Source organism: Procambarus clarkii, chromosome 62 (assembly GCF_040958095.1).
Source record: "Procambarus clarkii isolate CNS0578487 chromosome 62, FALCON_Pclarkii_2.0, whole genome shotgun sequence".
NCBI lineage: Eukaryota > Metazoa > Arthropoda > Malacostraca > Decapoda > Cambaridae > Procambarus > Procambarus clarkii.
In genome coordinates this window covers 25,053,858-25,066,751 of record NC_091211.1, presented here as the reverse complement: position 1 = coordinate 25,066,751, position 12,894 = coordinate 25,053,858, and the positions used below count along the sequence as shown (strand labels likewise).

The 12,894-nt window shown below is 39.0% G+C and overlaps 1 protein-coding gene across 10 annotated transcripts in view; it reads left to right on the top strand.

Annotated features, from left to right (window-relative positions):
- The window catches only part of LOC123766541 (zinc finger MYND domain-containing protein 11), a 48,111-nt gene that overhangs the window by 14,907 nt on the left and 20,310 nt on the right, over nt 1-12,894 (top strand). For 6 of the 10 annotated variants that reach the window (XM_069308354.1, XM_045755771.2, XM_069308353.1 and 3 more), the window contains 9 exons: nt 1,109-1,504; nt 6,134-6,286; nt 8,320-8,444; nt 9,548-9,703; nt 10,138-10,230; nt 10,543-10,819; nt 11,292-11,488; nt 11,677-11,793; nt 12,620-12,792. In XM_069308354.1, the coding sequence (XP_069164455.1) occupies nt 1,309-1,504; nt 6,134-6,286; nt 8,320-8,444; nt 9,548-9,703; nt 10,138-10,230; nt 10,543-10,819; nt 11,292-11,488; nt 11,677-11,793; nt 12,620-12,792 (1,487 nt within the window). In that variant the 5' untranslated portion in view covers nt 1,109-1,308. Of the gene's footprint in view, nt 1-1,108; nt 1,505-6,133; nt 6,287-8,319; nt 8,445-9,547; nt 9,704-10,137; nt 10,231-10,542; nt 10,820-11,291; nt 11,489-11,676; nt 11,794-12,619; nt 12,793-12,894 lie in introns of those variants that run through there. The other 4 variants (XM_045755774.2, XM_045755772.2, XM_045755777.2 and 1 more) reach the window with 2 other exon arrangements.

The window sequence follows — 12,894 nt, the reverse complement described above, 5'->3', positions numbered from 1 at the left end:
AATTAATGGTAAATATGAGGTCATTTCTTTCTTATTGTGTATACAGACGATCACATGCTTCCCGGACATCTTGGGACCGATCTCTAACAAATAACCTATTGTGGGTGAAAAATTGTGAAAAATCTTTAAAATCTGGAGGACAAAATTCTCCAGTACTCTTTATGCTCCTCAGTATGAGAAGTTCAGATATATAAAGCTGAAACCTATTGTAGATGGTTCATAGTTATTTAAATGGTAGAGGAGGCAGATGTTAATAGCATTGGAGTTGACTAAGGTGGAGATTTATGGTGATGAGGTGCCCTCGGTTTGGTCCTAGTGGACAAAACTCGCAAGTGAAGCCTGTCCTTGGGCCAGGCTTGGGGAGTAGAAGAACTCCCAGAACCCCATCAAGCAGGTATCAAGTAGGTAGAGTGCTTGTACCATGCCCACACTGCATTTTGAACACTGTGCCGGAAATGTACTTACTGCCTTTCTATTATGTAATGGTTTATCACCTTCACTTTTAGAAAAATAGTCGAAGAGGGTAGGAAAGCAGAGCAGTGTAGGAAAGAATATTAAGAAATATATCGACCATCCATTTACACATCTTAAAGAACATCATTGATAACCAACGGCCACATCGTTCCTAGACATCTTCCCACCCCCCACCCCCCTCCCAGCACCCCACCACTTGATAACACTAGGTGTATAGTGCTCCTCACATGTCAAACATTTATACTTGCCTCTAAATGGATCTTCTGTTTCAAAATATTTGTTCCATACTGTTGGTTTTGATTTGTAATTTCAAACCATAACTGAGAAAGGATACAGGTAAGCATTGGTTAGGCAATACAGTTGTGGATGGTTGAACTGTCAGATGGTATCATTGAATGAATAATGTGTACTACCTTGAAAAGTTACAATAATAAGTTGACAGATATTCATGAGTAAATATCAGTTTTGTATTGTCTAGTAGGCCTACTACATATTACTATGCCTTTATGTAAATTTTTATAGGAAATAAGTTTGCACAGAAGGAACTTGCTTTTTACTTTAATTTATATTTTGATTTTAACTAAAAAATTGTAATTTAGTTTAAATTGAATGAAAAATTTGTTTTATCTTCTAGATGCTGTGATCTTGCACACCACTAGTCTGGACTTCAAGGCTTGGCTTTAAAGGTTTGATAACTGTATCCTAGCCCAGTTGTGGGCACTGCCATACTCACGCTTGCTTATCCCACTCCTTGCGCTTCCTTCATCTTAGAACAATTGGAAAGGACACTGCATGGCCTGCATGGATATTTATCCTAGGTACTAAGTGGGAAAAATGCCTTTTGCCCTCTATTTCCCAGAAACGCTACTCGACTCTCAAGAAAATTTGGAAATAACAAATGAAGTAACTACTACTGTGACAACAGACAGCCGATTTCCTGGTTTTGACATAACTGAAAGGTACTGGTACTCACATAAGTTGAGCACGCTCTCTAGGATAAGACAGCAACTAAAGAACACGGTCATCAAAGGTAGGCTCAAAATTTTGCTTTTGCAAATGGTGACCACTAACCAACTTGAGCTTCTAGTCAAATACAGTACAAATTAATTTGTATAATTCATAGATAATACATTAATATCTTAGGAATGTGCTTAGCATTTGTTGTTGTTGCTTTGGGTTTATATTTTGGTTTAAAAGTACTGTACTGTATTATAATATAACTTAAACTAAAAAAAAATCACTTTCATCTGACATTGCAGAACACAAGTGCTGTGTTCCTGCCAGAACACAGCACTTGGACCACAGTGACTGTTGCATCCTTACAGGGTCATATGAAGACCAACAAACACCCCTAAAAAACTCTAGACTTCAGTTCAAGCCCTAAAGAATCCCAGTCAAGTCAATTGCGTGTTACCCAAATGGGAATAATCTGAACCACCCGATGACCAATCCTAGACAATATGTGCTCTATGTTGCATCTCCCATTTGGTATTCCCAACCCTGTGTGATGCCTCAGACTACTCTTTATCTTCCTTCATATCCTGGCTGTGCTTTCTATCTGCTCACAGGCAGAGCCCAATTCTTAAGTAAATGGTGAACATTTTATTTCCCAAGTCCGGTGCTTACACTGGTTTAGCAGTGTGCTTCTGCTAGTTATCTTTGAATTTGGTATGATGCATCCATTTGGGGGCTTTGGTCTCTTGAATGTTGCATATTTTTGTGTTCTAGTCATAGCTTTTTCTGGTTGAATTCTTGGATTATTGTGTTTTTGTGGTCATGCCACCTGTTGAGCTGTCTTTATGTATATAAATACCCAAATGTAATTACTTAGTCATGGGATGGGAACTACACTTGTGGTGTTGCATCTTCCCAGTAAGCGATGAGTCAATAACGTGGTTGAAGATATGATGACCAAACCACCCATCTGAACATGAAGAAGCAACAACGTTTTGGTCTGTCATAATTTGTAATGGTCCAGGACAGACTGAAACAATGTTTCTTCATTTTCCGATGTGTGGTTTGGTCATCATATCTTCCTAGTAATGTCATACGACACTTTTAAAACTACTGACGGTTCAGGCATCCACCACGTTCTTGCTTAACTTGCTCCAACCATCTATCTATCATTCTGTTTGTAAAAGGGGAACTTCATGAGGTTTTATCAGAAACTTTATTTTCTTATCTTGAGTCTACAACCTCTTGTTCTTGAAGTTGAAAGTTAAAAGAAAGTTTGTCAATTCCTGTTACTATTTTGTATGTGGTGATTGTATCTCTTTTTCTTCTATCTTCCAGCTTTAGCACATTTTAACACCTCAAGCCTCTCTCTCCTTGTAGCTCTTCTTTCTCTAGTTTCAGAAGCTATTTAGTAGCATGTTTTTGCACCTTTTCCAGTTTGTTGAATGTACTTCTTGAGATACAGGCACCATACAACCACTGCATATTCCAATTTTGATCTAAAAAAAAGACAAACAATTTCTTCAGTATTTCACCATCCGTGTATTAAAAGGCGATTCAGAAGTTGGAAAGTGCAGCATAGACTTTGCATAATGTCTTTTATGTGGTCCTCGGGTGACAATTTATTATCAAAAACCACCCTAGATCTTTTGATTTTTTTTTAAAGCCTTTTCGCATAATTTGTAGGTTGTGTGTGGCCTACTTTCTCTTATTCCACACTCCACAATGGGGCATTTATTCATGTTGAATTCCATCTGCCACGTGTTGTTCCATCCACTTTTTTTTTTTTTTTTGCAGATCATCTTTTATACGACAATCATTTAAGTCTTTTATCTTCCCTGTTTGCTTATCATCATCAACGAACATGTTTTTATAATCATGTATTCCCTTGTGGTAGATCATTTACATAAACAATGAACATAATTGTTGCTCGAGCTGAATCCTGTGGTACTCTCTACTGTAGTAACATTTCTCCAATCTGATACATTGCCTCAGATTACTGCCTTCATTTTTCTGTCAAAGTTTTCATCCATGCTAGAAGTCTTCCTGTCACCCCTCCAGAATGCCCCAGCTTTCAAAACAGCTTCATGTGTGGAATTCTGTTAAGCCTTTTCTTGGGAAGCCCCCCATGCAACTCCCTGTTGCTAGCACATCCAGTGTGTGTGTGTTATCTACTAAGTGCCATCAGTCACAAAGTTCTCAGACCTACCGGATACCGAGAGCCAGAACCTGGTCCCCTCACAGAGGCACAGGGAGCAGTGGCATTTATATATAAAATTATTCATTTATGCCACAACCTGGGAAGGCATCCAGAAAGTTAGCAAGACAAAACAAACAACAGCTGGCTACCCCAAACTATATAAGCAAAGGATCGAAAAAGTTATGAATTAGCATTTGCTCTCCCCTAGCTTTCCCTCCTTTGGGGACTGGGGGGGGGGGAAGAGGGGCAAGTCATGGCTCGAAGGCCACTCCACTCCACTCTCAGTTCTCCTCTGATGTGTATTGGGCTGCCGCTGTCACTCTGGCCCCTGTGTTTCTTCTGGGTTCTTTTGCCTTGGTGGCTGTTCCTTACACTTTTCAGTGTGCGTGGGCCAGGAGTTTGGAGCTGCATGTGCTGCTCAGGATTGTCTTCCCTAGTACTTCCCTTGCCCTGCTAGGGGTTATCTTCCCTAGTGCTTCCCTTGCCCTGCTAGGGTTATCTTCCCTAGTGCTTCCCTTGCCCTGCTAGGGTTATCTTCCCTAGTACTTCCCTTGCCCTGCTAGGAATTATCTTCCCTAGTGCTTCCCTTGACCTGCTAGAAGTTAACTTCCCTGGAGTGTTTGGGGATGTTCCTTCAGAGGTCCACCTTGCTTGTGGTAGTTTTTGCCTTGGGGTGACTGGGATTTTTTACCCTCCATTTCTTCCATGGTTTGGAAAGTCATCGACTGGTGGGTCATCACTGGTTACATGCATGCTACACTTCAGCTCACCATGGTAGGTTTTCCTAGCCACGTAACCCAGGCTATGTTGATTTACTAGAGATAATCCAGCATTGCATACCAGTGCCTGGGTGTCCTGCTTAACTTTGCATTTTAGGACCCTGGAAATTCCCTTTGGGTTCGACTGTCCAGTGAATACACCCGTTAATCCCACCCTTGCTATATGCGAGGTTGAAGGGTGCACATTATCTGTGTCATCAGGCGATGCTTATTTGACCTGTTTCTGCCATGCTGCCTGTTGGGTTGGTGACACCTTCGACCCCAAATTGTGTGGGGTGTGACTCTTCATTCCAGCACTCCTGATGACATTCAGGCTTACCAGGCAGCAACTTCCCTTCATCTTAATTTCTCTAGACTGCACCAATCCAGGATGTGTACCCAATTGGATGCCCCACAGATGCCCCGGTGGGTTTTAGAAACTTGGATTTGGAGATGTTAATTCGGCCTTGGCTCCTGCCAGGCCTCCTCTTCCTTCCCCAGTGGGCAGTGTTTGCCCTTCTCTTTCCCCCTCCCCTCCTTCTGGTCCTGAAGCATCTGAGGGCTTCAGGATTAGGGCAGGGTTTAGTTCAGGATGTGGCTCAGGAGGCTTTGATGGTTGCCCATCTGAATTGGACATGGAGGCAGTCGAGTCTCTTGGTCGTCCCGAGATTTCAAGGCTATCTTGCCAGCCATCCCCTTCCTCTGAGGCCTCTCCTCTGGACTCTGTCTTTCCCGTGCAGTGGGCGAGGACAATGGCTCTGCCCTGGGGGCCTATGTCCGCAGCTTCCAGTACTTGGGTCGGAGATGGGGCGTTGGGTCTCGTTCAACTCTTCGTGGAGCCTTTCATCTTTCATAGGGTGTTAGTTTGGCAAAGGCAGAATGCTTTTTTACCCTCTCTCCCTGTGAGATTAAGATTTGAGTGCGGCTTCCCCCTCGAGTTCACTTTCAGGTACCTTTGGGTTCCCAGTGGGCATCCTTCTGGAGGTTTCCATCCTCATCCCTTCTTCCTTCAGCGGTGCATCAGGCCCTGTTCTCTTACTTCCTGCATGATCTGGTTTATGTCTCGGCAATGGACCTGGCCTCTTGAGTTCGGATCTTCCTGATCCTATTGGGTGTGTTAAAATGTTTCTGGGTTGTCCTGCCTGGGTGTTTACATCTGCTCTACCTTAGACCCCAACAGGCAGAGAGCCTCTTTCCCCCCTCCCCCAAAATGAGTGGGAAGGTGGGCAAATGAGTTCTTGCTAGTTTCTTTAGAATTTGATTGTTTACATAGTTGGGGGAGTTTATTCAGCAGGTTTTGAGGCTTTGGTCTCTCTCTCTCTCTCTTTTTTTTTTGACCTGGCAGTTGTTTGTTATGGCTTGCTGACTTTCTAGATGCCTTCCCAGTGAGGTGAAATGTCACTGCTCCCTCTGCCTCTGTGAGGGGGGGGTGGGGCCAGGTTCAGGTACTGGTCCCCAGTAGACATAAAGAACTTCATGGTTGATGTGACCTAGTTGATGGAACCATCTTGGTGTATAGCTTCCGGGAGTCATCGGGACTCGCCCAGAAATTGGCATTTCATTACATTCAATGCCGGTATTTTCTGCGTCCTAATTGAAAATGTATACAGTGTACTGTATACTGTACAGTAAAGATAATTAGGAAATGGTTTATGGATATTGATATATATATATAATTACAGTAGTTCAATCAATAATATAATTTGTTAGCTGTTTCATGGGTATTAATTTTATTAGTGCATTTCAGAAATTATGATGAAGGCCTCACTTAGACGCTGTTCGGATCCTCTCCGATGCCAGCATCTTTGGGATGCAATCACCACTATCCGCAACCATAAGCAGTTACCATCATTTGATAGAATCCGCCGCTATATGAGTCGGATGCATAACATGAAATCTGGTAAGTATTTATTTACTATATGGGATGAAATTGTGGTAAAAGTCGAAGACATTGGGGGCAATACAATTACTGTAAAGGTAGAAAATTACAGAAGTGAAGTGCAGTACAGTGGAGGGCGTCTCAAACCTAACCTGATCCACTACATGCTTAGATGCTAATTTGTTCCAGTTGTAAAGTCATTGAGATCAATTGCGTTGGCTAATAATGGAATTGCAACTGATCACATAGATTCCAATGCAGCAAATTCCATATTCACTAGAAGGGAGTCAGGTGGCAAAAACAAGATAGGCTCGATTTGTTTGCTGTTTCTTATTTAGAAAATGATGAATTTGGCTGAGCTGAGATACCAGTACTGTCGTGTTATGGAAATGGATTTGGGATCATACTAATGGAATTTGATTACCAAGAAATTTCAGACTAAATCTTAACCCATAGAAAGAATTTATGGTGTGGGTATGTTAATGAGAATGTCTTGAACAAGAATGTATGCCAAGTTTTAACCATCAACATGTGGCTATTGAAATATGGTCTTACCCACGTATGTTAAAAAAAAATAAAAAAATTGTTTGTCCATATATAACTATTAATCTATATGCAAAATGTAAGAAACTTGAAAAATAAAATCTGTACCATTTTACTGGCTGGGACATGCTATGAAAGGTTGCATGCTGGTGACCTGGGACTGCTTCTGTTGATACCCAGAGCCAGCTTTGTTGACACTGGTATGAGAGACACGACTCCAGCATCACCTTCAATGTTTCCTTCATCATTTATCACTTGTTTTTATATATTTCCTATCGTATGTGTATTGAATAACTTGATTTCTGAGCACATAATTCACAAAACTATGAGAGTGCATTAATAACTAATAAGGATAATGTTTCCAAGCCTACAAATGTATATATGTAGACTATTTATAATGTTTCAGTACTGTTGTATACTTTGGTACATTTTCAACACGTGGGATACTTCATTATAACTATATATAAACAATTTCATTCACCTGGACACTCGGAGCCTCGAACTGCCGACCACTGGGATAATAGCTAGCTGTTTCAGTTCAGCCTACCCAGTGGTAGGCTGAGCTGAACTCTACAGGCGAACAAATCTAGTGGTCACCAGGGCTCGCCTAGATATTGGCATTTTTGATGAACTGTAGGGGTCTAAAGTTCATCAACTACTACTTGGGGCTGTATTAGATACAACTGGGAGTATGGGAAATAAAATATGAGAGAAGGTAATGAGTGGGAGAAGAGCTTTAGGAGAGGTGAATAATATAATGAACGGCAGAAATGTTAGTACTGTATGAGAGTTAAGAAAAGACCAAGAGATAACATTCTACTATCTTTGATATTTAGAAATAAAACTTGGGTATGGAAAGTGGCAGAGTGCTTGTGTGTACAAGCTGTGGAAATTAGTTTTTGAGAAAAACAGTTGTATGTGGGATAGATGCAGTATAACAAGTAAATACATGAGAGATGTTGAACGAGTGAAAGGGATGAAGATATGAAATGCGAATTTTCAGAGTGGATGAAGTGCAATTAACTGAGGTGGTATGGCATTAAATAGTGAATTGAGTACAGTATAGAAAAAAAAGAGCAGAATTTGGATCTGATTGAAGTTCTTTTGCTACTACTGTACTTGGTCTGGAACAAATAATTCCATTTGTGCAGGACTCTATTGTATATGTGATGATGATGAAGATTAAGCCACCACAAGAGGTGGCATGGGCATGAATAGTCCATAGGTGGAAGATGTTTGGAGTGTCTGTGAACTTTGTGTCATTTAACATCTTGGAAGTGTGTCTGGGTGTCTGGACCTATGTGATAAGGAGGGAATATGTTGGTAAATATAAACCTAGTCAAGTTTGAGGGTTTTATGACTAATATAATTGACACGAATATTAAAGAATTTGTAAGGCAAATTAAACATTAATGACATACAGTACAGGAGCTGAATGTGTATATTCAGCTACTTTATATTAAGTGATTAAAAGGTGTATTATTAGTTATACTGTACATTGATTTTAACAGATGAGGTGGAAAAACATCTTGAAGAATGTGCTAGTGACAACCTAATTGCTGTCACTCGCAAGGTGGGCCAAAAAGGTTCCAAGGTTGGCATCGAGCAAGAGGGGTTCAGATTGCCGACACCACCAGTAAGTCCCTTTTTACATGTGCTAAAATGATAGGCTAGTTTAGAGGATAATTAAAAAAAATTAATTTTGTTCAAATTAAATTTTAATTTAAGAGTAGAAGAATAGTGGGATTGAAAGGAAGTAGTCAACAGTTTGAAGTGAAATTAAATCATTAAGAAACCAGATATTAAATATGGTAGAAATATCAAAAGGTGCTACACTAATTATGAGCATGATTTATTTTATGTAGTTGAATGTAATAACGAAACTTATCATGGCCCTAGCTTATATGGTGCATGCGTGGTGGACGTACAAGATACCGGAGTGGTATTTTGTGCTGGTATACCATTCTTGTGAATAGGAAGCCTGTTTGGGAAGGGGGGCTCATTGAGATCCTTGTCACCAAAGGGTGTCACTGTCTGTGCAGTCTGCCATACATTGCATGCCAGACCCTATGGGGCTTAACCTGTCTTACCAAGTGATGTTTGTAGTAGCCATTGGCCACTGCCATTGGTTGAGGAAGCATAGGTTATTGTGGTATGATAAAAATGCAACATTTTGCAGAAATGTATAATTTATATGCAGAATATTACTGGGAATGTCCTGAGTATATGGCATTTTAAACTGAGCATGCTATCTTAATAATTTGCATGGCACATGATAGGAATCACGATACAAGGTGAGTGCAGTACGATAGGAAGCATAATACAAGATAATTATTATGGGAAGCATGATATAAGGTAAGTATGATCAGAAGCATAATACAAGATAATTACGATAGGAACCATGATACTTGTATTGTGCTTCCTATCATCATTATCAAGGTAAGTATGATAGGAGGCATGATACAAAGTATTTATGATAGGAAGCATGCCACAAGATAATTATGATAGGAAGTATGACACAAGATGATGATTATAGGAAATAGAATACAAGGTAATTATAATAGGAAGCATAATACATGGTAATTGTGATAGCAAGCATGATACAAGGCTGTTTTAAACAGCTGCATGAAGAGTGTGCCAGGGAGTTGATTCCTGTAGATAATATAAAATTGTTATGGTCAATGAGCAACTGGCCGAGCAGAACTGAATTACTCGAATTAGCATCTCTTATCATTACAGGAAGAGCCGGATGGTCATGATTGGTATTGCTTTGAATGCCATAAAGGCGGAGATGTGATCTGCTGTTCGAAGTGTTACCGTGTGTTCCACGAGATGTGCATCAACGTAGAAGATCATCCCTATGACAATGAGCCGTTTGTGTGTGTAGTGTGCAAGGTGAAGCTTTACGTCTACTGGCAATGTTTCTCGCATGAGGATTGATTCTATAATGACTTGATGGAGATTGCAGAGATATATAATTTGCTCCAATGAGGGCTTACTTGGCCAGTTATTTTCAGGTTAAAATACGGCATGACTATTGACTCGAGGCCTTTTTGTGCTTTGTGTTAATTATGTAAATCAAACCAGACCATTCATTATATGTAATGTTTAGCTGTTAAATTCATGGGTCCTTTTTATGCTTTGTGTTAATTGTATAAACTAAACCAGCCCATTAACTATATGATATGTTTCCAACTAGTATCACAAATGTTATTTTCCTGAAATGGGTAGTTAGATTTGTTTTATTTGTGAATATATATATATTGATGAATATTAATTGCTGTAGTTTTTCAGAGATCATTTATGCAATTTTTTTTTAATTGATACAGAAACGTTTATATCAGCGAAGTGTTAAAAGTCGGATAAATAGAGATGACCTCAATATGCTCCTAGCATTTACAGTTGAAAGGCTAAAGGAAAGAGTAAGTACTGTACTGTATATATCAATAAACATTTATCTCTTAGTTTACTTCATACATAGATGACATTCATTTCTTTTCATAAATTTAATGCAGTTAAGTCTCCCTTAGATTCTTACCCCATTGAAAATACTTTCTTACTTGAAAATTAAAGTTATTTAAAATAAAATGGTAATTTTCTTTTCTCTTTGGGATTGGGAAGTCAGTGTTTCCAGTAGAGAGTAACACATTTAAGATAATTAAATTTTGGGTTTTGGGGGAATGACCCAATGTATCAATTTGTATTATTGTACAAAAATTTTTCCCATCTTACAGTTACCAGTGAATATCATGGAAAGAGTCATACCAGCCACACAAAAGCCTGGTGTGTTTCTCAGTGACCGAGCAGCTACCAGCCATCAAGCACTTATCCGTTCAGACCAGCTGAGTCGCGTTTCAGCTTCAGAACCTTGGAGAGCACAACTGTTGCTTCACCATCAAATGGATTTAAATACAATGGAACAGAAGACGACAGATTGCCGATATAAAACTATTTACGATTTTGAAATTGACGCCCTGACAATTGTACATAATGTTGTTATATACCAAGGAGGTAAGATTTGTCATATCAGCCTGACTTATGTTGACGGCTGCATGCCTATTGGATTGTAAAGATTTTTGTGACTTAAGTTCATAATACACACAGAAATCACAATTGCGTGATGCATCAAATGAACAAATCCATAAGGGCCGTGACGAGGATTCGAACCTGCATCCGAGAACATCCCAGACGCTGCCTTAATCTACGACAGACGTAGCTAAGTCGATTAAGGCAGCTTCTGGGATGCTCTCGGACGCAGGTTCAAATCCTCGTCACGGCCCTTGTGGATTTGTTCATTTATGTTCATAATGTTGATACTCTATCAAACAGCAACGTTGCTACTGCAGTTCGTATTTGTTGAACATCACGTGATGTGTTTAATTGGCTGTGTATTGTAATATAACTACAAATGGCTATAGTGTGTAAATACTGTCATTCTGTATTTGATGTATGTTAATGTATAGTACAGTATTGGAATTTTCAGTTCACAGCAGTGTAGCAGATATGGCTCGGCAAATGTTGCGGGACTGTCAGTATGATCTGATGGAATTAGAACAGTGTAAAGACTGCTACCGAATGTCTAATGAAAAATCTGACAAATATTGGTTTTGTAAACCTTGTCGACCTCCACATCAACTAGTATATGCCAAACAAAAGGGATTTCCGTATTGGCCAGCAAAGGTTTTTAATTCTTTAAGATTTATGGTGTATAATATCTCCCCACATACAAGCAAAGTTGAATGTGCATATATTGAGTATAGTTGCTACATTATAGAAATAAGATTTTGAGACTATGATAGTGTAAAAGAAAATACAGTAAAGTTCAATATGAGGAGAGTGTTTCACTAAAAGAATAATTTATTTTTCAGGTCATTAGAGTAGAAAATGAGCTGTATGATGTAAGATTCTTTGGAAGTCAACATCAAAGAGCTGTTATAGAGAAATCTCATATTCGTCCAATATCCGTTAATATACACACGCTCCAGGTTAGTCTTTTCGTGCACATTGTATATACTGTAAAGAAGTTATTAATACATTTTACAGACAAAATCATTTTTCTGAATTCTGCACCAAGCAGATGGTCTAATTACCTACCTATGGAAATAGTCATGTAATGTGATAGTGAAATGTAAAGCAACCAGTTAAGTCAAAACATGTAACACAAAGATTTAAATTTAAATTTTGCTACGGAGGGCTAGTTCATTGGGCAGTGTCACTCATCCTGCGAGTGAACATACTGCCAAAACATCATGTACAACATTGTCACTTATACCCAAACACAGCTGGGGACTTGCTTAACTGTCTCAAGTAAACAGAGTGTAAAATTAGGAATTAACATCTTACAACCCTCAGGTTTACATTATCTTGTGGGTGAATAGTAGGGAAAATTTTTAGACTTGTTTCTCTTTGTGGATTCAATGTTTTGGTTGTTTTTGGTACTCTCTAAGACTTATTCTCATGGCTTCATTTTGTATACTTTTTTTTTTTTTTTTTTTTTTTTTTTTTTTTGTGTGTGTGTGTGTGTGTGTGGAAATGTGAACAACATTGTGCACATATTCCTCAAAACATATTACTACATAAAATGGTAATGTGTTTGAGAGGGTAAACTGTAAAGCAATGAAAGAAATGGTCTCGTGTGGTGTTTTCTATGTGCCGATTTGGAACAACAATTCCTAGTATTTTCCAAATATAAAATAATTATGTAACTCTCCCACCTAGCTAGATGTGGGGAAACTCTGCTCACTCGACTCAGAGAATATAAGAAAACTATTTATATGTGGAAATTATAATGGATTGTTTCATATATCCCAGGTTAAAAGAACTTCAGCGTGGAATAAAGCTTGTGAAGAATTGAAAAAACACCAGGAGTTTCTCTCAATGATGTCCAATCATGAGCCAGACCATAGAAATATGCGAACAGATTCAGAGGCTCGACATAAAAGTGATTCATTATCTCCTGACCAAGAATCTCGACATACTCACAGGTAAAAATAATTTAGTGCTGAAAATTGAGGTAATTAAAATCATATTGATTTGTAATAGATGTAAATGAATGATTCAACATTTTCAAGTATATTAAGAAAATT